This window comes from Chlorocebus sabaeus, chromosome 21 (assembly GCF_047675955.1).
Source record: "Chlorocebus sabaeus isolate Y175 chromosome 21, mChlSab1.0.hap1, whole genome shotgun sequence".
NCBI lineage: Eukaryota > Metazoa > Chordata > Mammalia > Primates > Cercopithecidae > Chlorocebus > Chlorocebus sabaeus.
Genome location: NC_132924.1, coordinates 65,712,389 through 65,738,557, shown reverse-complemented (window position 1 = coordinate 65,738,557; position 26,169 = coordinate 65,712,389). Strand labels below are relative to the sequence as shown.

Genomic DNA, 26,169 nt, shown 5'->3' with positions numbered 1-26,169 from the left:
TACAGATCCCATACTCCAACATCATCAGGAAGAATCAAATATCATTGGATCATCCTTGGGCAGTCCTGTTTCAGAAGATTCAAAGGATGTTGAAGATTTGGTAAACTGTCATTAGGATAATTCTTAGAAATAGGCAGTTCAAGCAAAGAAGCCACACTGTTAATTACATCATCTTCAAAGAAATAGGAGCAACCCCCAAGAGGCTTAATTTACCAATTTAAATAGCCACAGTGCTTAAGCCACACATTGTTGCTGCTATGACTTCTTACCTCCTTTAAATACATCATCTGAAGTTGAGTTTTATGACAGTGTGTAGTTGAGTGGAGGCTGGGAGTTTTAAGCATAAATCCCTATGTTTAATGTTACATGGCAATAAGGAATTTCATTCACTTCAGCCACTAAGAAAAGTTTAGAATCACGAAAGCTTAACTGCTGTGGTTTAAAATACAGTTTCTCTAAAGATCAGACATGGCACTGTCTCCTTTCAAGTAAGCCTGGTTGTAGTTCAGATAAGTCATTTCAACATGAGAGCTGACCAGTGATGATCTGATCTTCAAGAAGACTAAGTTTGAGACTTGACCAGCATACAAGTACAGAGACCTAGGAGGTGGTCTTGTGGCGGTTACGTTTGATTAACCCATTGCTGGCAGTGGGAGCTGATTTAGGCAGGGTAAACAGGAAAGCATTAAAAGAGTTAAAATTCACTACAGGTTTTTTGTTACTTTTAAAGGGAATATGGATAAGCATAGTAACAAAACCCACCAAAATCTAAGCAGTTTTCACCCCCTCAGAAACCACTGTCATTAGTTTACAAAGTTAGCACTTTGAAGTAAAACTAAATGAGGAAGGAAGTAATGTTACCTATCCTTGATACCGTGACCATTTATTACATGTTTTGCAACATAAATTACCCAGAAAATAGTTTGTCATCCACTTAGTGTGTTAGGTGGTGGGGTACAATATAACCTCTCATCTCAGGCAATTTTTAAAAAAACAGTATTTGCTTCTATAACAAAAGGAAACAAATCTAAGAGTCATTCCTATACTACAGAAGGGTTAAGGCAAAGGTAGCCTTTTGGGCTTTTTAATGAATATGACCCCTATAGAAAAGTCAAGGAAAAAAAAAACTTGTATAAATTATTTTATTTATTATTGTAATTAGATCTTCACAAAGTTGTCTTTTCACTGTCTGTTTTGTTAACGTGAAATTAAATTGTAGTTATAAGCAAAAGTCGGTTGCCTAGGGAACAACTGTATATTCAGTTTAACAGAAATAAAAGAATATTTGTCTTAAAATGCAAGATTTGTTTGTTACATAGCCTTTTGCCGTGCAATTACATTATAAAAATGTTCATTTCAAAAGTGAAATGTTGTGCTGTTTGAGCTTTAAGGGTTGGAATGTTTAGGTACAACGTCAGCTCCTTAAAGAAAAAGCAAAGTGATCTAGGCTATGTCTCCCTTGCAAGAGGGAATTACATTTACAATTAACATGAAAATCATGTATCAGACTTCTGCAGGAGATTCTTCAGCATACCTTATCCAAAAATTACTCACTGTCCTAATGTATCATTTTGAAGAGTCCTGGTAAGTACTTCTCCTTGGCAGCCTCACCTTCCCACATCATGGAAGTACAGGTTTGCACATATACACAACATGATGATAGAAAATATGATATAGTATATTAGCTTTCTAAATTTTGGTTCTAAGTCTCCTTGTCGATACCAGTAGATCTAAAAAAAGAATTAAAGTTTATAAACAGTTAAAATTTAAAACATAACATTTTTTCTACCAATTTCAAATTTCATTAGTATTTGTTTATTCCCCTAAATGAGACAGACATTCTCCATATTCTGACATCTCTACATTCCTGAGACCAGTGCAGTCAGAATTTAATTCTGAGTTTCCACATCCACGATCATATTTATTCCTACTTTCTCAGTTTACTTTCCTTTATGTTCAAACCTGTATACTCCACCAGTCATCTGGCAAGCTATCTAAGAACATATACCTGGACATACTACTTAACAGGAAAGGAAGACAACATTTAGACTCATATGATTCATACAATTGGTTCAGACTGCAAAATAGGGCTTCCATAGTATATCTGGATTAAGTTAGTTCATTGTTAGTCACTTTAGGCTTCAAGCTAGGGGAACAGGAAAGCTCCCAAAGTGCGATGGGCCAGTCCTTTTTCGGGTCATGGGAGTACCTAGCAGGATCAATGAATTAGAACACTTGGAGATGTCTCCTCTTTAATTTTAACTCAGATAAGCAAATTACTATTATGATTTAAGCCCTATGGAGATCAAAACAATTGTTTTTTCTTTTGATTCTGCCTCTCAAGGAACATGAAACAATGTAGCCAACTGATGAATGATTGAACACTGAGGAGCCACCACCATCTTTGTTTCTTTACCATAAAAGAAACATTTGCAGTAAATCAAACATTTTTACAACTGCAGCTTCAGATTTCCCAGGAGGTTTTGGTGTTAATACCTCCACTGTGGGAGACAAACATGTAGATTAAAATAGACTAATTTTGTAATCATTAGAATTCAATCCAGAGTGTGCTATCTCTTCCCTTAGCAGTAACTGGCATTTCCCGAAGACTGCTCGTCCTCATATAGTCCTTGAGTGAAGATGAATTAAGTAAATTAAAATATCTGGCCACCTAAGTCTTCCCACTAATTTTTTTTTCTCTTTTTTTTTTTTTTTTTTTTAGCTATCAAGGGAGTAAGAGTTTCTCTTTGGGGTTACAACTTTGGGATTTAGGAGAAAACTCAGATTTTATTGAGAATTCTAACATACTTTTAGGGGGAGGATGAGTATATAATTAAGAGATACCCTTTTGTATAGACCCAAGGCTGAAAATTTTTGTCCTATGCATTGCACTTTAAACCTTCAACAACACTGGTTAAATTCTCAACAGTACTTACAAGTATGCAGGCAGTAATACTACTCAAAGAGATGCAGACAGCAAAGAATATATTCAACGGTTTTGGAGGTAGTTGAGGGAAAACAAAAGCACTGATCAGCGTTACCTGTATGAAGAGAAATTACGTAAGGCCTTAATAGTAATTCCAAGACTTGGTAATTACCAACTGGAGTCTAGGCAACAATTACATCTGCCACCAAGTTTGCTTTCTAGAATGTTAATAGAGTAATTATAAATATGTTTTGAGTTTTTAGTACTTCCTCCTTTTCTAACCTTTCCCTTACTTATGAAAGGAGAGAAAACACTAGTAAAACTAGCTGATCCCAAAATAACTTCTTTAGCTAAACCTCACTCCCAGAATTAATGATTCTACTAGAAAAAGTTCTAGCCATTTTGTTAAACATTCCTAGCAAAATGAATATAATCAAAGCTGGTTTTGCTATAACATTATGAAACACACTGAAAGACCTAATATCGTGTAGTTCTGTTTCTAACAGATGCAACATTATATGCAATCTTTTCATTAAGAAGCCATGGAAAAAAATTATCAAATTTAATGAAAATGTGCCAGAAAAATGTCAAACTATGGAAAATACAGCTTTTTAAAATTTTATTGTGATAGCTCCCACATGTATTTTACAGTATGTATACAGTAAAACTGCTATATACTGTGACCACATCTTTTAAAACTTGACCGTAGGGTAATGGATATGTTCTTCAGGAACAAAATTAATAGAAATGGGGAATTATGGTAGATGATGACAGAAAGAAGTGGCTTACACTGACATTTTTACAAATTTACTAGCCAAAACATGGTAAACTCAATTATCTGAAAACCAAGTTGTCTGACTTGTACCATTTCACATATTCAACCTGGGGGTGCGGCGGAATTAAATTAGCTACTCCAATTAGCAATTGCAATTTTGTGGTAATAAAAGCACTTTTTGGAAAGTTAATTATAATTGGTAAAGTTTTCAAAACTTTGGCTAAGAGCCTGGGTGAGGCACAAAATGAGGATACTTACTAGAATCAATAAGGATGTTAAACTGCCAACAACTAAATTGATGATTCGATCCTGAAAGAGAAAAGAATTTTTAAGCCATATGACTTGGATCCATGTTACCTTCAGTATAGTGCAATGCAAGGTGTTGGGATGGTTTACAATAAAGAAACCCAAGATCCAGTCCTTCTCTGAGCTTTACACATAAAACTACCAAACAAAGCAAAGTGTACTGAGTCATGAGAATGGAAAATGTACTTTGGGAAAATGGCCAACTGGGGAAGGTTTCTTGAAGGGACAGAACATTTATACTAGAGTCTTGATTGGGTAGTATCAAAGGGGGAAGGGAGGCTTACAAATAATGCTTGTGCTGCGGAGGATAGTATGAGCCAAAGGAAAAGGACAGGCACTACGGGAATGGCCAAGCCAGAGCATTGGTTAAAAGTATCAGGAACCAGACTAGATGTGGAATACCATGATGTGTCTGGAACTACATTTGTAATACAGCTTAGGTATCCTTGTCTCATCTAAAAATAGATGCTACTGTTAAAAGGGATGGATCCTAGAGTGCCAAAGGCTTGGTACCTGCAGTCTTAAAAGACCATCCAGTCCAGCAGTTTTTCCAAGTTATTTAATAGTGACAGCCTTCAGTATATAAACAAAATCTTCATTGAATGAAGAGCCTACCTACTGAGCTTTCTTGTCATTCCCATCCGACCCCAACCAACAACAAAGAACATTTGAAAAACTGATCCAATCCTAATTTTACAGGTTAAAAGTAAATTTAGGCCCAGTGAGGTTAAATTATTTGCTAAGAGTCATACAGCAAGTTAGAAGCAATTTTGAAACCAGAGATTCCTGAATCCAGGTCACTGGTTAGAAGTGGTTTCAGGTACTACTAAAAATGTAAAGTAAGATAGGTTGCAGAACTACAGATTAAAGTTAGGGTTTAAGCCCTGATTAGGAAACACTAAGGCCAATGAGAATGACATGCAGTCTTATTTCTGAGACGTCAAAGCTGAGTCTTTAACGAATCAGTCATCTTAAATATTGTTTTGATAAGGTCTGAGCAGAGAACAGCAGGATATGGAACATAGGCTGCCAATAAACAAAACCTCAGAGATGGGAAAGTCACAGGAACAATCACGGAGCAGCAACCGAATTCTCATTTCCAAGTAGTCAGCTTTTAAAGGTAAGAACCCACAGAAGTTAAGAGTCAGGCAAAACTGGGAGGGAAAGAGTATAAGAAAGCCAAGTATTGGATGTGCGTAATCTAACCAAGGACAAATCACAACTCTCCAGACCAAGGCCACTGCAACTGAAAGGTTAAAGAACAAAAGAAACTGGACTCCAGCCACATCCTAACTCCAGAGGACTCGAAAGAGATCTTATCACGACCTCAGCTAGAGAAGCCTACACAGCACACAGAAGCCTGAAGTTAGGACCACCTGTTAGGAAAGGGACCCAGGGACAAGTCACTGATCACTTTTAACTTTTTCCCGCATAGGACGAATAAGTGTGTTTAACATAAAATATGTAGAGAGACAAAAATCCATGGGAGCCCCACTGTTTTTGAGAAGCAAGAATATCTACTTCTCTCTGAGCTCCCAGGATTTCCAAAACAAAGGACTGCATACCTCACAACAGCTATCCCACCAATAGAAGCCAAGCCAATAAATCACTAATTGCCAAATGACACACAGCAAGTTGCCTACCAGGATCAAAGTAGGAGAAAAATAATGGTAAAAGGATATTAACTATGCCAAGATCATTCACCAATCCTCTCCTTAAAAATTCTGGGATGAAATGGTAATATGACTGTTTCACAGGTAGCAAAACAGGCTCAGGGAAACTGAGAACTTTCCCAAGATCTCAATACAATTAAGTGATAAAGACAAGATTCAATGCCAGACCTCCTTTCTCCATTTATACTTCTCACCCAAAGAACAACCTAGAATGCTAGTGCTGGTCTAGACAAAGACGGCAAGTGGCAGACAACACCTCAAAAAGCCTATTAGCAAAGTACTAAACTAAGTGCTTATCTTTCAAGAATGAAAATTTCCTCATAGGTGACTTTGTTCCACATTGCTGAATTTCTCCATATAACTGATTTTAATCATCCTGATGAAAATATATCTAAACTTCAATGAATACATTCCTGCCTGCCTTTTAGATAGTCACTGAACAGAACTCCAATTGATTTTCATGAAAATCAGTTACTGTTATAATGTAGTGATCCCCTCTGGGATTCCCAAGATGGGATGAACTATTTATTTAGGACATGGCAGAAGTGTTTCTAGAATATTTTCTTTCTCCAAGCCAAGGCCTTCTGCTATCAACATAACCATGAATTCAGGTATGCAGAGTTAACTTCAGAAGCCCTCCTACTTCTAATGCTCTCTTGTTTTAAACATGCTACTCAAAGTGTAGTCTATGAACCAGCACATTGGCCACACCTGAGGGAACTGCAAGAAATGCAGAATCTTAGGCCTCACTGAGACCAACTGAATCAGAATCTGCATTTTAACAGGATCTGGTAATTTGTGTGCACATTTAAAATGGAGAGGCTGTGCTCTAAAGTTTAGTCTAAAATACGTCATTTTTAAATATTAAGTTCAAATCACAGGGTGGAGCTCCTTCCCTGGGCCTACAGATTATTTTTCAGGGTTTTAGCAGCTCTTCTAGCTCCCAATCTCCAAAGAGGATAATAGAGAATAATTAAATAGCTAGTTAATTAACACTTCAAAGGACAGTTTGGGGAATAATATGCTCCAAATTGGAGCTATAGTACATGGAGAAAAGTGAATATTACATTTAAACTTTACTGTTTATGGAATAAATGGAAACTCAAGATTATTTCTACTTCTATAGTTAGTCTCTATTAACTCAGTTATTTCTCACAGAACCTAGCTCTGTCTCCTCCCTAGTTTTATTTTCACTCTAGTTCTACCTATCATAACTTGTCTCTGCTACCAGAAATTTAAACCTTATACTGTGGCTTATTTTCACTCTACAAGGAAGCTGACCGGACAAAGGATGGCAATTAGCCTGGATCCTTGCCTGCTGAGAGGACAGGATACAGATTTAAAATTTCCTTCCCAGAGACAAAATATTCTGCAACAGGTTTACAGATAGTCTGAATTCATATATACATGAACATAAAAACAGACAGTGTGTGTGCACATACATGTGTATATATACAGTTGAGATTTCACCTATATCACCTCATATAATTCAGATGCAAATACAAAAGTGAATAAAAACATCTCTACCTTCCAGAAGTTTACACTATCCAGAGTTCAGGAGGGCACTAAAGACAAAGTGAGCTATCTTGGGCAGTCAGGGAGAGACTAACAGAGAAGTCAAAAACCTAAGGAAGACTAGCAGATGAAAAGGAAAGGAAAGATGGTTCATGAAAGGAACTCTACAAAGACCCATGGGAGAACAAAAACATTGCTGTTACAAAAACGCAGTGGGACAAATGGAGATTGTTGACCCAAGTTTCATGAGAGCTGAGAGGAAAGGAACTGGAATGCAATGCACAGTGAAGAGTCTGGGCCTGACAGATTCATGTCTTTGTCTTCCTTTAAAATGAGGAAGGAGAAAAAGATGGAGGTATATGCAACTGGTTTGTATCTGGAATGGTGGAAAGAAACTCTGTAAAGCAAGTAGGGAATATGTTATCTCCATTTACCAACGGGTAACTAGGTTCGAGAAGACTGACTTGCCAAAGGTCACACAGCTAGGTAATGGCAGAAAATTTATCCAATGCTGTTTGCAAAATGCAAGCATAATGAGACGTTCAAAAGGTCTAAGAGTCCTTAAACTAATAAATATGGACCTTAACACAGTCCGGAAACCAAGGTTCTCATCTCATTCTGCCACTAGCTAGCTTCGTAACCTCAAAAGGATTCCTTAACCCATTTGACTCTATCAAATGAGAAGACTGGGCTAAATGATACCTGGTCCCTTCCAGTTCTTACACTTTATGGTTCTGAATTCCCAGACTGCACTTGGGCCAGAGAAGAAGGACTAATGCCCTAGTGATTAAAAGCCAGAGAACCCCTATACTTGCCTGGTCAGTCATTAGCCAGTATCTTGATACTAGAGAAACTAAAACTTAAATGATCAGGTGGTAACAATGGCCCTGGGAGGAAACTGGCAATAATATCCTAAATAACCAAAAGCTAGCTCTGCCTGCCCTCAGCTCTTCAGCTCCCTGGAAATATCCTGGTTCTAAACAGTTTGGAATGCTTACAAGCGACATTGTATTCAGCCTTCCATTTCCATGGCAATGTTTTGCCTACTTCCAAAATGAATTTCAAGGACATGTGCTACTATAATAAAACCCTAACCTAACTAACCTAACCGACAATAAAAAGACCAAGACAAAATTTCTAAAAGGCTTTGGGGAATGGGGGGGAAAAAAAGGCTAAAGAACTTACAAAGGTCAGGCATAGTGGCTCACACTTGTAATCCCAGCACTTTGGGAGGCCAAGGTGGGAGGATCACTTGAGCTCAGGGATTCAAGACCAACCTGGGAAAAATACTGAGACCTTGTATCTACAAAAAATATAAAAATTATCTGGATTTGATGACACGTGGCTGTAGTCCCAGCTACTTGGGAGGCTGAGGTGGGAAGGTCACTTGAGCCCAGGAGGTGATCTGCACTCCAGCCTGGACAGAATGAGAATCTTATTTAAAAAAAAAAAAATGTCTAAAAAAACATTTATCATTTAAACTCAAATGTGTGTATGAAGATTCCTGACAGCCAAGTGGGAAGTACAACAGAATTTTAAGTTCTGACTAATAAGTGTAAGCATACTGGATAATTAGAGTCAAAATTCTCCTGGCTCTAAAAAGAATTTGTCCCATGAGTCAGGACAAATCTAGGGACACAGAAAATGCAGATAATTCATACACAATCATTTCTTATATTGGTCCATAAAAAAATCCCAGAGGCATAATGTCAACCCAGTTCCCCAAAAAGTGTTACTCCCAATTTTGACTACTCATCTGTATTAGTTTCCACGCTGCTGATAAAGACATACCCAAAACCGGGTAGTTTGTTAAGAAAAAGAGGTTTAATGGACTCAGTTCCACATAGCTGAGGTAGCCTCACAATCATGGCTTATGGTGATAGACACGTCTTACACGGTGGCAGACAAGAGAGAAAATGAGAGCCAAGCAAAAGAAGAAACTCCTTATAAAATCATCAGATCTTGTGAGACTTATTCACTACCACGAGAACAGTACAGGGGAAACCGTCCCTATGATTCAATCATCTCCCACCTGGTCCCTCCCACAACACATGGGAATTATGGGAGCTACAATTCAGGATGAGATTTGGGTGGAGACACAGCCAAACCATATAATTTCATCCCTGGCCCCTCCTATATCTAATGTCCTCACATTTCAAAACCAATCATGTCTTTCCAACAGTCCCTCAAAGTCTTAACTCATTTCAGCATTAACTCAAAAGTTCACAGTCCAAAGTCTCATCTGAGACAAGTCCACCTATGAGCCTGTAACATCAAAAGCAAGTTAGTTACTTCCTAGATACAATGGGGATATGGGCATTGGGTAAACACACACATTCCAAATCAGAAAAACTGGCCAAAACAAAGGGGCTACAGGCCCCATGCAAATCCAAAAACCAGCAGGGCAGTCAATTTTTAAAGCTCCAATGTCTCACATCCAGGTCATGCTGATGCAAGAGGTAGGTTCCCACGTTTTGAGCAGTTTTGCAGGGTACAGCCTCCCTCCCAGCTGTTTTCACAGGCTGGCCTTGAGTGTCTGCAGCTTTTCCAGGCACATGGAGCAAGTTTCAGTGAATCTACCATTCTGGTGTCTGGAGGATGGTGGCCTTCTCACAGCTCCACTAGGCAATGCCCCATGGGGACTCTGTGGGGGCTTCAACCCCAAATTTCCCTTCTGTGCTGCCCTAGCAGAAGTTCTCCATGAGGGCCCTGCCCCTTCAGCAACCTCTGCCTGGACATCCAGGTGTTTCCATATGTCCTCTGAAATCTAGGCAAAGGTTCCCAGACCTCAATTCTTGACTTCTGCGCATCCACAGACCCAACCCCACATGGAAGTTGCCACGTGCAGCTATGAAGTCATGGCCTGAGCTGTACCTTGGCCCCTTTTAGCCATGGCTAGAGCTGCTGGGACACAGAGCACCAAGTCCCTAAGCTGCATACAGCAGGGGGGCCTGGGCCCAACCCACAAAACCATTTTTTCCTCCTAGAACCTCTAGGCCTGTGATATGAGGGGCTGCATCAAAGGTCTCTGACATGCCCTGAAGACATTTTCCCCATTGTCTTGGGGATTAACATTTGGCTCCTCATTACTTAGGCAAATTTCCACAGCTGACTTAGTTTTCTCAGAATTTTTTTTTTTTCTATTGCATTGTCAGGCTGCACATTTTCCAAATTTTTATGCTCTTGTTTCCCTTTTAAAACTGAATGCTTTTAACAGCACCCAAGTTACCTCTTGAATGCTCTGCTGCTTAGAAACTTCTTCTGCCAGATACCCTAAACTCATCTCCCTCAAGTTCAAAGTTCCATAAATCTCTAGGACTGGGGCAAAGTACCATCAGTCTCTTTGCTAAAACATAACAAGAGTCACATTTACTCCAGTTCCCAACAAGTTCTTCATCTCCATCTGAGACCACCTCAGTGTGAACCTTATTGTCCACATCACTATCAGCATTTTGGTCAAAACCATTCAACAAGTCTCTAGGAAGGAAACTTTCCCACATCTTCCTGTCTTGTGAGCCTTCCAAGTCTCTAGGAAGTTCCAAACTTTTCCTATCTTCTTCTAAGCCCTCCAAACTGTTCCAACCTGTTACCCAGTTCCAAAGTCACTTCCACATTTTCGGGTACCTTTACAGCAGCACCCCACTCCTGGTACCAATTTATGTATTAATCCGTTTTCACACTGCTGATAAAGACATACCTGAGACTGGGTAATTTATAAAGAAAAAGAGGTTTAATGGACTCACAGTTTCAAGTGGCAGAAGGCAGAAGGTACATCTTACACGGTGGCAGGCAAGAAAGAAAATTAGAGCCAAGCGAAAGGGGTTTCCCCTTATAAAATCATCAGATCTCATGAGACTTATTCACTACCATGAGAACAGTATGGGGGAAACTGCCGCCATGATTCAATTATCTCCCACTGGGTCCCTCCCACAGCACGTGGGAATTACGGGAGCTAAAATTCAAGATGAGATTTGGGTGAGGAAACAGCCAAACCATATCATCATCCTTCAGAACTCAACACTGTCAACTTCACTGTAAATCCTTTCCAGATACCACCCTGGGCACCTCCCCTCAGAACACCCACATCACTTTGCTCAGTCTTCACACTTAACTGCATCAAAATAAAATGTATTACTTGTGTCCCACACTAAGACTGGCAGTTAACAGTGGGAAAGACAGTCTACAAATAGTCCCCCCTTACCTGCAGGGGATACACTCCGAGACCACCAGTGGATGCCTGAAACTGCAAATAGTACCAAACCCTACACATACTGTTTTTTCAATCAGATAACAGAGATGATTACTAAGTGACTAACGGGCAGGTAGCATCTACTGTGTGGATACACTTGACAAAGGGATGATTCATGTCCCCAGCAGAAGCAGGACAGAAGAAGAGTTAATCACATTACATAAAACAGTGCACAATTTAAAACTTACAAATTATTTCTAAAGTTTTCCATTTAATATTTTTGGACCACGGCTGACCACAGGTAACTGAAGCCTAGAAAAGTGAAGCTGTGGATTAGTAGGAACTACTACACTTGTTTTCCTTCTTGACAGTGTGGCACACTGTAGGCACTCAATGAATGTTGGTTAAACGAAAGACTCAAAGCAGAAGTGGCCAACAGTATTTTCTTTAGAGTGCCTCTCACCAGTAGAGACTATTTATCTAATCTTACCACTTATCTGGGGTCTGGCCTATCGATAGGAACATAATGTGCCTCACTGCTGCAGGGCAGGCATGCAACAGCACCACAGAAGCTGTGGCCTGGTACTGCAGACCAAGAGGTCACGGTTTGTCAGCCACAAAGGTGCAACACGCTAACAGATACCTCCCAGGATAGGTTCTGTTGTTCCCAAAGAAACATCAATGGTAAACTACGGGGATCTCTGAGGTCCAGGTTTTTCTGAGTACAAGCCCAGTTACTTTCTGCTAGGGCAGGACCAAGGACTGATTTATAAGGCATCACAGCTCTGAACTCCAGTTGACAAATTAATCCTTCGACAATGCTCCCCAACACTCCCAGAGAGGAGCAAGGCAAAACAGAGAAAAGTCCTTGCAGAAAAGCAAAAGCCTAGATGGACAATGCCCTGAAGACATTCCCTTCTACATTCTTGAGGGAGAAGGCAGAGTAGAGGGTGGAAGAAGACTCAGAACTCCATTTTTGGTGTTACTTCCAAACTTTCTATGTGATTCCACAAAAGTCTTTCTCCTCAGACAGCATCGCAGGGAGTCCTATAGACCCACATCCCTTACCAGGTGCTCAATCCTATTTCCAGGTTAGACCTCACACCTCCAAGTGTCCTCCTCTGTCAGACATCCTACCCCTGGAAGCTGGCGCAGTGGGGGAGGGAGCGCGCGGGTGGGGGTGCGGGAGGGAGCGCGCGGGTGGGGGGGCCGGAGGGAGCGCGCGGGTGGGGGGGCCGGAGGGAGCGCGCGGGTGGGGGGGGCGGGGGGTAGGGAGCACTCGGAGGACGGGGAGGGAGTGCACAGAGGGGGAAGGAGGGCGCAGAGGGGGAAGGAGCGTGTAAAGTGCGAGAGTGAGAGTGAGAGAGTGATAGACAAAGAGTGACAGACAGAGTGAGAGACAGTGAAAGAGAGACACAGCGTGAGAGTGAGTGAGAGAGAATGAGGGAGTGAGAATGAGAGAGAGAATGAGAGTGAGAATGAGAGAGAGGGGGGAAAGCGGGGAAAGGAGCGGGAGAAGAGGGAGAGAGTGGGGAGAGGAGGGAGAGAGAGTGGGGAGAAGAGGGGGAGAGTGGGGAGAAGAGGGAGAGAGTGGGGAGAAGAGGGAGAGAGAGTGGGGAGAGGAGGGAGAGAGAGTGGGGAGAGGAGGGAGAGTGGGGGGAAGAGGGAGAGAGTGGGGGGAAGAGGGAGAGAGTGGGGGGAAGAGGGGGAGCGCGTGGGGGGAAGAGGGGGAGCGCGAGAGGGGGAGCACGGGCACAGGCACCTGCGAGCAGGTGGGAGAGCAAGTGCGGGAGCGCCCGAAAGCCAGCGCGCATGAGCAGGGAACTGCCACACACGTTTAAACCATTTGATCTCACGAGAACTCGCTCATGAGACAGCATTGCGGGATGGTGCTAAACCATTAGAAATTGCCCCCATGACCCGATCACCTCCCTTCCAGCCCCTCAACATGTGGGGATTACAATTTGACATGAGATTTGGGTAAGGACACAGCCAAACCTTATTCAGCCCCTGGGCCCTCTGAAACCTCATGTCCTTCTCACATTTCAAAACCAATCATGCCTTCCCAACAGTTCCCCCAAAGTCTTAACTCACTCCAGCATTAACCTAAAAGTCTAAGTCCAAAGTCTCATCTGAGACAAGGCAAGTCCCTTCCACCTATGAGCCTGTAAAATCAAAAACAAGTTAGTTACTTCCAAGATACAATGGGGGTACAGGCATTGGGTAAACAGACCCATTCCGAAAGGGAGAAATCAGCCAAAACGAAGGGGCTACTGGTCCCATGCAAGTCTAAAACCCAGTAGGGCAGTCATTAAATCTTAAAGCTCCAAAATAACCTCCTTTGGCTCTGTGTCTCACATCTAGGCTGCACTAATGCAAGGATTGGGCTCCTAAGGCCTTGAGCAGCTCCACCCCTGTGGTTCTGCAGAGTACAGCCCCCAAAGCTGCTTTCACAGGCTGGAGTTGAGTGTCTGTGGCTTTTCCAGGCTTACAGTGCAATCCATGAGGGCTCCCCCTTGCAGCAGACTTCTGGACATCCAAGTATTTCCATACATCCTCTGAAATCTAGGCAGAGGCTCCCAAACTCTTGCCTCTGTGCACCCACAGACCCAACACCACATGGAAGCCACCAAGGTTTGGGGCTTGCACCCTCTTAAACAACAGCTCAAGCTATATCTTGGCCCCTTTTAGCCACAGCTGGAGCTGGAACAACTGTGACTCAGGGCACTGGGGCCCAGGACCTGACCCACAAAACAATTTTTCCCTCACAGGCCTCTGGGCCTGTAGCATGGGGGTTGCTGTGAAGATCTCTGAAATTCCCTGGAGACTTTTCCCCATTGTCTTAGCTATTAACATTCAGCTCCTCAACTGCATCTCCTTAGAGGGCCAGAGAAATAGCAGCCCGACCCTCAGTTTGGTCTAGGAACAACACCACCTGGCACTCAATCCCATTTTATACTCATTACTTACCCTCCCCTACCCATGCTTTCCTCAGGTCATTGAAGACAGTGATTATCTTCTCCTGGGATGGGAAAGAGCAAGGCAACACGTTCAGCATGTATTAAATGCCCAAAGGGTGCTACTTCCTACCATTGTTTACCTGAACTGAGTGATTCAGACCCTTGAGCCACATCCTACAATTTTGCCTCCAAAGTTCTGAGTTTCTCAAGCAAACTTAAGGGTCCCAACACCATAAATAAAAGTTTGATTCTCAGAAATGACTTTGCTTCCCTTCTTCCAAATCACAGCAGACAACTAAAAGCTTTCGCCATGAAAGCTGTGGAAGTGGCCTAGTCAGAAGCCTTAGGGGCCAGGAAAAAACATACTGAGAGGATGCAAAATGTGGGAGAAGGTTTATTTTGAGCCCAGCTGAATAAAGAAACGTAAGGTCCTGTGTCCAGGGATTTAATTTGGGTCCCTCAGAGCAGCATGGCTCTGCCTGTACAGGAGCTTCCTCTCGTACTGTCACTGGAGACAACCAGAGGTACAGCAGCCACACAGGTGGAAAGCAAGGAGACATTTTGTCTCACTGGCTAAACCGAGGATGCAGTGAATTATGACCCGTATGTTCTGAGACTTCCCAAAGCAACACCAGACTTTGAACAGTGACAAGAGCACGGGAGGTGCAAGAGAAAGCATTTATGAGATTTCAGGCACACCCACCCTTTACAACTTTTACACTCGATTCTCTCCCAAACGCATGACTTCCACTGCTACATGTGGACCTGTATTTAAGTTACAACTTTTAAGCCTTAGTTTTCATATTTGTACAACATCTACCATGTAGGGTTGTAATGAGGATTGGAGAAGAATACATAGCCCCTACAAGAGAGTATCTGGCATTCAGTAGAGGGTCAGTAAATGGCAGCTAATACGGTATTTGCACTATTTATACTATGTCTAAGGGGGAATCTTACCAATAAGAGATCAGACTCCTCAGAGCTGAGAGAGAGCTGAGCTGGCCTAACACCCTGGCCCCAATTTCTATGGCAGCCCCAGTTTCAAATGCATTCCACCATTCTCACAGGGACACCGAGGTTTATCCACCCACATGTCTCTTCAGCAACTCAGAAACTATGGTCACTATACCCATACACAGCCTATGAGCCAACCATAAGAAAAAAGTGACTCAATTCAGTAAGCACAGGATATTACCAAAGACCAGCAAAAATCACATCCAGAGAAAACTCAGTAGACCATCAGCTTCCGAGAGGCCACACCTCAGTTTAAGTTTTTTTAATACAATATTGTATTTACTACTGGCCTCTGCTATATACAGCTTAGCAGAAAGAAAAAGAGAAAAATGACTTTAATTGTATGAGAGCTTGAAGCACCACTTCCTGTTTTGATATCTAGCATATCCAGGTTCCTAACCACTCCCTGCCTTCTACTGTGAGCTCAGAATGTCCCAAAAATGTAGGTTACTTTTTGATAATGCTAAATTCTCACTTTGCTTAAAACTTAATATACATGAAATCAAGAACTTGGTAAGCCATTGTCCCTAGGGCTAAAAAGGCTACAAAAATGAGGAAACTGGCACCTACCATTTAAGAAGAGCGTATTCTCTAGTTAGGAGGCAAGACCTACATGAGGGCCTCACAGCACGAGGAGTAAGTGCCAGGGGGCATCTTTGACAGCCAGGCTCACAGAAGGAAAGTGAGAGGAGACTGGATTACAGGGAAGGTTCTAAAGTGGGGAATCAGGCTGAGCAGAATTCAGATATTTAGAGAAGAGAGGACACAGCAGAAAGGAGAACGGCATTTGTGAAGAGCAAGGAGGCAGCCAAAGGAAAGGGATCCATGGAGAGGCATTAGCCTGGACAGGGCTTACACAGAGCAAAGGTAAGGCCAGTGCGTCTCAACCCTTTCTATGCACCAGCATCCCGAGGACCTTCCAGAAATACCAGTGCCTGTGCCCCACACCCAGAGATTCCAGTCCACTGGTCTAGGGGTGGAAGAGAGAAAACTTACATAGAGTACTAAAGAAAAAGTGATGGCATTTATTTTTCCTAATTACTTTTCTAGCACACACAAAAAAAGGTAAAGTTGTTTTGACAGGCTGAATGAGAAGAGAGGAGATAACTGTTTCACCTTTGGGTGACTAACCCTCCTTTAAGAGAAATAGCTGCTTGGATGATCAACTAGAAGCTCTGTCTAGAGGAAATACACTAAAGCCTGCACTCCTCAGAGAACAGCATTGGTAGCTCTAAGACAGAGGAAGGGGCTGCTGGCACAGACCCAGCTATCTTAATCATAGCTTTATTATTTTTCTCTTCTTTCCATTTTTTAAAATTATTCTATTACCATCCCTACTGAGCCTTGTTCTTAAATAAGCAACAACAAAAATGGCATGAAGTGGCAACTCTAATCTTACATGATTATTTGCAGAGGCCAAATGCTCCAAGTTCGAATTGCTTGACTAACACTAATCATAAAAAGCCCTTGCTTTTCACCATTTTTGCTTGCTTTTTTTTTTTATTGGGGGAAGGGGGATAAAGGAAGATACTTTTGTCTTTGGAACCAAAAATCTGAGCCTCAGAGCCCACTAACTTGCCCCCTCCACAGAGGGCCTCCCTCTCACTATGGTATCTGCTGAGGAATTCAGTGTATGTACCTTCTCCCCAAATCGCTGATTTTATATATCACATCCAAGAAGGAATAAAGGAGCAGGAACTGTCACCACCCTTCTTAGAGGATGAGTCACTTATTTTGTAATCAGTGACCACCCATGGAGTGGGCTGATCTAGAAACTGGTTTGCACTACATGGCACCAAGTGGACAGTGTTCATCCTTTTCCCATTTGCCCTAGCTATAGGATGCTGCTTTGCTTTCTCCAGAGAAAACCATTATCTCCCTCTCCTCCTAGGTTCACCAGTCTAGACTGACTGAAACTGATTTCAGATGATTCCACAGCCAGCTAACAAGTCGAGATCAAGACTCACAAGCCCTCAGAATAATCTAGTGCCCTTCTAACACAAGACAGTGGGAAAGATTGTCCAAACTGTGTGTTGTACTAAAGCAAACTTTTAAAGGTAGTCGTGGGCAGAAGAGGGGAGAAAATCTCCAGGTTTTAGTTTACCCTAGGGGACAGGATGGGAGGGAAAAGCAGAGGAAGGCGATTCACTGAACCATGTTTCCCAAAGTGTACTCTGTAGAAACTCACCTAGTGAATGCTCCTAGGGAGCTGGAGGCAAGAACTGGGTAAGGCATTGTACTAGGGTTAAAGAGGCCACGCCACCTAAACTGCTTAGGAGGTACTACTCACGCACCCTCACCAACTAGAGTCACAATGAAAACTGGCATATTAAAGCTTCCAAAGTCCCACAATAAAGAAAACTGTTTCACAAACTTGGTTATGGAACCACCATAACTAACATTTCAGCTGCTTTAAAACTAAGCTGTCTGAAATGGTTGAGTATCCCTTATCCAAAATGTTTGGGACCAGAAGCGTTTCCGATTTCAGAATTTTTTTCAGGCTTTGGAATATTTACATATACATAATGAGATCCTGGGGTGGGACACAAGTCTAAGCACAAAATTTGTTTCATATACATCTTATACACATAGCCTGGAAGACAAGTTTTATACAATATCTTTAAAAATTTTGTGCATGAAATAAAGTTTGTGTTAAGTACTTTTGCGTGGAAATTCCCACTTGTAGCATCAAGTCAGTGCTCAAAAAGTTTTGGATTTTGGTGCATTTCGGATTTTGCATTTGGGACATCAGCCTGTACTAGCCACACGTGGTTACTGAGCATCTGAAACATGGCTAGTGTGAATTCAGATGGGTTGTTAATATAAAATACATACTGGATTTCAAAGACTTCATACAAAAAACTTGTAAAAGTATCTCAGTTTGTTTTTTGTTTGAGACAGAGTCTCGTTCTGTCACCCAGGCTGGAGTTCAGTGGTGCGAGCCTGCAGCTGGGACCACAGGTGGGTGCCACCACGCCCAGCTAATTTTGTGTGTGTGTGTGTGTGTGTGTGTGACAGGATCTCATTTTGTTGCCCAGGCTGGTTTCAAAAGCCTGGGCTCAAGTGATTCTCCCACCTCAGCCTCCCAAAGTGATGGGATACACAGGCCTGAGCCACTGTGTCTAGTTAAATGTTTTTAAATATTGATTATATGTTGAAATGATAGTATATTTTGGAAATAAGGGGTTACATAAAATTATTAATATTTCACTTGTTTCTTTATACTTTTTCATATGGCTACTAAGAAACGTAAATTACATATATGGCTGCTCACATCATATTTCTACTGGATAGCACTCTTTTAGAAAATGCTAAGCCATAACACAGGCTTGGAAACTTCAGGTATTTCTTATCATCTTGGTATCTGTACCATATTTTTCACCTGAAAGAGAAGTACTATGGCACAAAACTTGGGAATGGTTTAAAAAAGATGTAAAAAGCATGTGGGCATTCAAACTAGGATTCGTAAGATAGCCAACCTACCATGAAAATTCCATAGGTATCAAGGAATGAGGTCTATGTTTCTCACAAAAGATGAACACCTTTCCTTTTTTGTCAATAATCCCTAGGACGGGCACGATGGCTCACGCCTATAATCCCAGCACTTTGAGAGGCCAAGTTGGGAGGATCGCCTGAGGCCACGAGTTTGAGACCAGCCTGAGCAATACAGGAAACCCCATCTCTACAACAAATCAAAGTTAGGGCCAGGCACAGTGGCTCACGCCTGTAATCCCAGGACTTTGGAGGCCGAGGCGGGCGGATCACAAGGTCAGGAGATGGAGATCATCCTGGCTAACATAATGAAACCCCGTCTCTACTAAAAATACAAAAAAACTAGCTGGGCATGGTGGCGGGCACCTGTAGTCCCAGCTACTTGGGAAGCTGAGGCAGGAGAATGGTGTGAACCCGGGAGGCAGAGCTTGCAGTGAGCCGAGATTACACCACTGCACTCCAGCCTGGGCAACAGAGAGACACTCCGTCTCAAAAACAAAAAAAATATTAGCCAGCCTTGGTAGAAGGTGCCTAAGTCCCAGCTACTCAGGAAGCTCAAGTGGGAAAATCGCTTGAGCCCGGGAGGTCAAGACTGCAGTGAGCCGTGGTCATGCCACTGCACTCCAATCTGAGTGACAAAGTGAGACCCTGCCTCAAAGACAAAAAAAATCCCTCAGATATTTATGGAACAATAGAGAACTGTTTCACTTTGCCCTTCTCTCCATGATTACACCTGTAAAGCTATTCCTAAATAGGAATAACTTAGAATGAACAATTTTCATGCTAAAGATTGAAAAAATCTGGGATTTCAGTAACTGAAATCACTATGTGCACCTGACATACATAAAGGCAAAAGTTCCTTCAGAGATTCCCCAAGAGGGTGCTGTTCAAGGCCAAATTAGTTATATATTAATAGTCATTGTTCTGTAATAGATTTCATTATCTCTCACTCACCTCAGGACATGGGGCAAACCACTTCAACCCCCATTTTCTGTGAAAGGGCAACAGGTATGCAGATGTCTGGAGTGCTTTGAGAAGCAAAAACTGCCTAATTAAGTTACTACTGACCTCACTATTCAACTCATGAAAGGGAGTTGGTGAAGCATTACCAGAGGAAACTACTTGTATGACTGAACACAACCCTCTCTGAGGGTTCCACTTCCTTAGTTGTATAACAGAAAAAAGAACACCCATCTCACAAAGGAACTTGATGATTAAACAAGGGAAAGCTGAATGCCCACCATGTTGCCTGGCACTGAGGAAACAAAAACATACTCCAGACTTTGCTCTGCTCTTTGAGCTTCAGCTCTCTTTGCCTTAGAGTTTGCACCTAAAGTTGAGAGGCTATATGTATGTGTCAGTCCTCATAAAGCAAGTAAGATTACAAAATGCACAGGAAACCACCTGTCAGAGTAGGACAGGAACTGGGCTTTTATTCTTTCTCGATGTTCTCAGAAATGGTGGTTCACTAACAGCAAGTTTCCACTGTGTAGTGGCTATTTTGTCATTTCCTGGCATGTAAAACAGCAAGCTGGAGACACCCACACACAAGAGCAAGTGAGGGGTTTCTCAGTGTCCCCAGGACCCTGCTCTAGCAGTTGCTGTCCTCTGTGGAAATGGCTCCACTGTAATGAGTCCTATCCTTTCACTATTGAGGCTCCATTCTTGGGCCTTACCCTCCTCAGGCCCTCAAATCTTCATTTGCTGTGAACACATATGGAGGCCTCTCCTCTCTCAGATGTGGCATCTCCATTTATAAGATACATGTTTTCTTCCACCCTCAGACCGGGGATCTCTCTCCCTTCTCCATTCTGTAGAATTTCTCTATGTCCAATCACCCTGTCAACTTCACAGAGGGAGCTAAAGGGAGAAATTTTGAGAGATCAAGAATTAATATATATTAACTTTTTTCTCTGAATAGCTGCAGCTATTATTACAATGCCCTAAAGCTTCCTAAATAATCCCAGTGTGATATATTCTCATAGTAAGTATGCAATAAAAGATACATTTGGAAAAGTAAAGTTCTTGAATGGGTTTCAAATGGATCATGGGCAATAGGAAACTTAAATCACTGGATGTTTTCGCCCAAGCTGTTCGGAAAACATCAATATTTCTAAGTGTCTGCATAAATGGCCAAGTTCACTACCAAGTCATCTACCTCTATAATTACAAGAGAGATGGGTTAAAAGAGGTCAGAGGTCTGGATCTCCCAGAACCCCAATCTATGTGCTGAAGCATGTTGGGGAGGCACTCTCTTACCTCTTGGGAGAGGGGGGAAAATTTCCCATACAAAAGCAACCAGTTCTCATCTGTACCCCCAACATGTCCCTGTCGTAGCACAGATCCAACCACATCTCATTTGCCTACATTTTTTTCCCCATCTGACAGGGTTCCTTGGCTCCCCAGGGCCAAGTACATAATGCTCAATAACGTTTGCCTACGATGGAACATCTGCTGGAGGAGGTATGTGTCTCAAACCAGGAGCACTGTGGGCTGGGATTACACCAAGCCACAAGATGAACAAGGTGCATCTTCCTGGAGATCGAGTTTAAAACGCTTTCATATTACAACATTTTGAGAGCAGAACGTAAAATCCACGTGGAGTTTAAAAAATAAACTAGTCCTGTGGCAGCCTCATAGCTTCCAAATTCAGGGCTATTCCCCAGACTGCCAGGTGTACCAGTTCCCTATCCTGTCTGCTGGAGGGCTCCTGCCAAAACTAAAAAAAACCGGAAGCTCTGGACTCTACATGTGCATTACCTTTCGAGAGCTGAAAGCACTTTACCATAGGTCAAAGATCACCAATGCCACTGTTTTTTTTCCTTCTTTTAAGCCAGTCAAGTGAAGCAGGGAGATTGCAGAAGGAACAAAGAAATCTGTAACTGGCTATGATCAATTAGCTGTCAACACCACTGCACTGGGACCAGCCAACCAATGCCACTTTTAGGTGAAAAAATGAACCAGGCAGATCTTGCCCAAACTACTCAGAAAGTTAATGCTGACGATAGAAAAAGATCTCTCCTCAATTGTTGGCCCAGGACATCACATAATTAATCCTTTTTAAAAGGTGTTATACATTTTAAAGCCTAGAATAATGTATGATAGCCCGTTTGGGTTCAGGGACCCTTTGATCACTTCCTGGAATGCAGGCCATCATTCAAGGACCCCTCATCTCAAGCCTCTCCCCTTTCCTTGCTTGGCTGCTTCCTGCTCAGCAACGAACCCTTAACAGTTCTATGTAAACAGGAATCATGAAGCACCCCTTCTCGGCTCTCTTAGGAAGCTTTGGGCGCACACCTGAAGCCTCTGGAGGGTCAGTCCTCCTGCTGCAGGTGCAGCTGTACAACCACTAAATCAACCTCCCCCTCCCCCGAGGGGCTTCCGCACTCCCCAGAAGGGCTTCCAACAACCCCGAACTTTCTGAACTTTTCTCCACTCCAGCCTTCAACGCTCTTGGCCAACCACGTGTCCCAAAGCAGGCAACGACTGGCCGGGCAAACATCTTGAGAGGGAAGCGGTATTGCAGAACCAGCTTCCTCCCTAAAAGTGCTTTTAGGAGCCGCAGCAGGACCCAGCCAGGACTCGGCGGGAAGGCAGGCCGCTGACACACCCCCCATCCCAGTCTGGAAACACAATCCGCACTCACCTTGGCTGACGTCTCCCCAAACAGAGGTCTGTTGTCCAGGCCACTGGTGCCATAGGTCCTAGTAGCAAAGTCCTCCATTTTGGGGTTTCTTCACTTTCCCCAAGCCACTTAAAAGCAAGCCAGCATGACTTCCCGAGATCTCAAGTCCACGACAGCAAGCCTCCTCCTCACGGCTCCCGCATAGCCAAACCCGAGTGGTCGGGGAAGTGCTGGCGCCGGCGATGGGTGGGGGCTCACACGCGGGGAACGCTGCCGCTCCGCCCCGGCCCCACGCACCTCCTCATCTTGAGCAGCTGCCGCAGGAAGTGAAAGGAAACAAACACTGCGTGGCGGACTCTCGGCGGGACGCCCCCGCCCGGGCAGCTCCCACTTCCTCAAATCTCAGCCTTCGGCGCCCCCGCGGCAGCGCCGCCCGTCGCTCGCCCCCGGCTGCGGTTAGCAAAGCAAATCGCAGTCCCCTCGCCCCGGGAGTGACTCCCACGCCTCGCCCCCCATTTTTTACACAATAATTTCCCACGTTTTCCCAATTTTCTACAGTGAACACGTATTCCTTCATGTTCGAGGGAGAAAAAGTTTTCTTGGAAGAACGCATTGAGAATCCCTTTTCTAGCCCTCTGCGCCTCGCCCGCTACGTTCCCCAGCGGCGGGAGGAGTGAAGTTGTAGGAGCACAGCCCAGCGCTCCGCACACCACTCCCGCAGGGCGGCGGGTTCAGGTCGCTGCTCGGGCCGAGCCAAGCAACTTGGATCCCCTCTCAGGTGTTGCTTCTACCCCACGGCCGGCGTGCTCCCCGCACCTCCCGCCGCTGCTCTCCCCGCGCTCTCTGCCGGAACCGCAGCAGGAGTATGGTCAGGGCACAGAGCCAGGGAGAATCTCGGCTCGGCCCTGCCCAGATTGGCCCCGCACCCGCCAAACCTCGGCATCCCCTAGGCGCTCGCACACTGGGGGGCTCTGGCCGCGCCGGAGAGAGCGGGCCCTGGGTCCACACCCCCGCCGGGATCCGGTGCCGCGGCCCGGGGACGCGGGCCAGATGCGTGGGGGAGGAACAGACCTTCCGCGCTGGCGGAGGGCGGGCGCGCGGTCCGGTCGCAGCGCTGCGGATCACCTCTCGGGTCCTTCTTGGGTCTCCCGACCCGGACCCGCGGCCTCCGTCGCAAGTCGGCCCGCCCAGGTCGCGTCACAACCGAGCCAGCCAATCCCGCGGGCCGAGGCGCCGCATTGGCTGCGGAGCTTTATTTCTAGAGGTGCCCGCTTAGTCCCCTTAGGGCGGCCAATGTCTGCGGCTGGACGTTTCTCAGCTCCTTAGCCCTTAGTAATTAGTGTCCATGCGATCCACGTGGGCAAAGCACATTTTTGCAGATAGCCTTGCACCTGGCTGAAAACATCTTAAAAACAATCAACCTGCTTTAACCACCTCAGTCTTCGCTTAACAAGGACAGAATGGCAGTCACTGGTAATTTTAGTTTAGGGTTGTTTGCGTGTTTGCCTTGATTTGTTCTGTGACAGAGATCTTATGTGTTTACAGAAAGTCAGGAGGCAGTAGTGCTAGATACATCTTTGACTTGTCCATCATGCCGCCGGTGATGGTGCTGACTAAGCACGTTTGCAGCTGTGGAGCCAGCGCTTCGCGTACCAATCTCGTCTTTCAGATTTTAGGATATAGACAACTGGAGGTGGACAGGTCATCAAAAGTAACAACGTCACTCTGCATTTTGAATCATGTATAAATATTTGGAAACATACAACCACGCTGGATTCTGAGGGCACTATATAGCGCCTAGATTGAAGAGAGCTCTGAAGACGTTTGTGTGCAGGGAGGGTCTGGGTTGGAACATTGTACCCACACAACATTTAGAATCCAAGTCATGATTCCAGGCGTCCACTCAACAGTTTAGGGCACGGGATGGACTACAAACGATGTCGATACATAGATCTGGAATTTGCAACACTGAGTAGAATTAGTACGGTGCATATCTGACCTACAAGTTACATATTTTACAAATCATGTTTGTTTGCTCAAGACTTCCGGATAAAACAGCAATGCTACACAATCCTGCACCCAGTTATCTTAGAAGATTGAATGGCGGTACAAATAACTTTATTCACTCACATTTAGCCACGTTCAACAAAATACTTTTGAGAATCTGCTATGTACCGGACAACTACCAGATGTGGTGATATACTGATGAAGACACAGGCATAGTCATAGCCTTGAAGCTAGAGTGGAAAACAGAGATGCATAATTAGAATCTAGAGAAAAGAGATATGGTGGGTAAAAGGACAAGCTTTGAGGTTGATCGTTTCTGCCTTCAAACCCTGATGCCACCATCAACAACCTATGTGACCTTAGACAAGTTATCTAACCTCTCTTGAGCCCCTTCATATGTAAAAAGTGAAGATCATAATAATAAGTGGAATTATAGTATCTATACTATAATTTTTTGAAAAAAGTAATAAAGAATATATGATACCAACAAATAAATATTCAAATAGTGGCTGTCATAAATGGTGACAAGTGCTGTGAACTGGACACAATGGAATGCTATGAGGATACATGGGAGGAAACCCAATAGCTTCAGGTGGCAGGGAAGGTTTTCTTGAGGAAGCCTAAATCAGGACCCAAAAGGAGAATGTGAGTTAGCCAAGATGAGGAGGAGAAGCAAAAAGCCAGTCCAGAGAGGCCAGATATCGTGGAGGCTATGTTGGAGGTGGATAGTTGAGTAAGGTATCGTGACCTTAGCACTTGAGAGCTGCTTATTCCCATCTCATCAATTTTCTATGCCTCTGTTCCATTTGTTTTCCTAAAAACCAGCTTCCTCTGCTTCCTCATGATCACTACTTTCCAAAACTTCAACTTGCATATGGCTTTAGTTTGTTTTGGTGCTAAACTCAAGGAAAATGGACCTTACAGCTCCAGTGTCCACCACTGCTTGGCAGGCCCAGTCTCTATTTCTCAGTTCAGGTTCTCACAAGGAGTTTTGATTGGCTCAGCCTGGATTATGAATGGATTTATAGTTGCATCAAGCTCTTCACCCTTAGCCAATAGGAAGGACCAAGTGACACCTAGCTTCTAAGGTCTGCCTCCTTTAGCCAAGTGGGATAGAAGATTATTTAAAAGAAGACAGTATATGTGGAAGTCAATGGTAAGATTCTCCAGTGCCTTGTGCTCGAAGTGTGGATCTCCAGACCAGCAACGTGGTCATCACCTTGTTAGGAATGCCGAATTTCAAGCCTCACCCCAAAGCTACTGAACTGCAATCTACATTTTAATAAATACCCAGGGGATTCATATGCACATTGAAATTTGAAAAGTCCTTATTTCATACACCTTTATATTTACAAATTGGACCAAGGCTGTAGAGTTTACTCTCCCAATACCATGACTTATCAATTCTTGCTCTTCATTCTGCTTCAGCCACTCATTCCGGTTTCACATTCTGGACTTTGTCAACATTCAGAACTGTACCAAGTCTGACATAAATCCAGACCATTTGGTGAGCTTTATCTTCCAGTTCTCTCACTCACAGTCAATATATCATTTATTTGGCCACCTTAGTGTCTCTGATCCTTTGGTCCCTTGACTTTTTTCTGGTAGATCTACTCCCCTGTTTTCACTTTCTTCCAATTTAGAATCTGTGTTTTTTCACTCTGATTGCTCTTTTGATAATATCTTC

At 43.5% G+C, this 26,169-nt stretch overlaps 2 protein-coding genes across 8 annotated transcripts in view; one reads left to right on the top strand and one right to left on the bottom strand.

Moving 5' to 3' along the window:
* DMTF1 (cyclin D binding myb like transcription factor 1) overlaps positions 1 to 1,301 on the top strand; it is a 44,604-nt gene extending 43,303 nt beyond the window's left edge. For all 7 annotated transcript variants that reach the window (XM_007982311.3, XM_038004561.2, XM_073009160.1 and 4 more), the window contains one exon: positions 6 to 1,301. In XM_007982311.3, coding sequence (XP_007980502.1) covers positions 6 to 115 — 110 coding nt within the window. In that variant the 3' untranslated portion in view covers positions 116 to 1,301. The remainder of the gene's footprint in view (positions 1 to 5) is intronic.
* On the bottom strand, positions 1,129 to 23,674 carry TMEM243 (transmembrane protein 243). The gene is made up of 5 exons (XM_007982315.3): positions 23,547 to 23,674; positions 22,497 to 22,789; positions 3,960 to 4,010; positions 2,937 to 3,041; positions 1,129 to 1,730 (listed from the first exon to the last, which is right to left on the bottom strand). The coding sequence occupies exons 2-5, from the start codon at positions 22,572 to 22,574 to the stop codon at positions 1,608 to 1,610; spliced, it is 357 nt and encodes a 118-aa protein (XP_007980506.1). The 5' UTR covers positions 22,575 to 22,789; positions 23,547 to 23,674; the 3' UTR covers positions 1,129 to 1,607.
* Positions 23,675 to 26,169: the final 2,495 nt, after the last annotated feature.

What these genes read in the sequence shown, in the direction of transcription:
- TMEM243 (XM_007982315.3), bottom strand. Translation starts at nt 22,574, where the DNA reads ATGGAGGACTTTGCTACTAGGACCTATGGCACCAGTGGCCTGGACAAC. An exon ending in TTGGGGAGACGTCAGCCAAG is followed by an intron (nt 4,011 to 22,496) that starts GTGAGTGCGGAT and finishes TTTCTCTTTCAG; the next exon opens with GATCGAATCATCAATTTAGT. An exon ending in GTATTACTGCCTGCATACTT is followed by an intron (nt 1,731 to 2,936) that starts GTAAGTACTGTT and finishes TTCTTTTTTTAG; the next exon opens with ATCTACTGGTATCGACAAGG.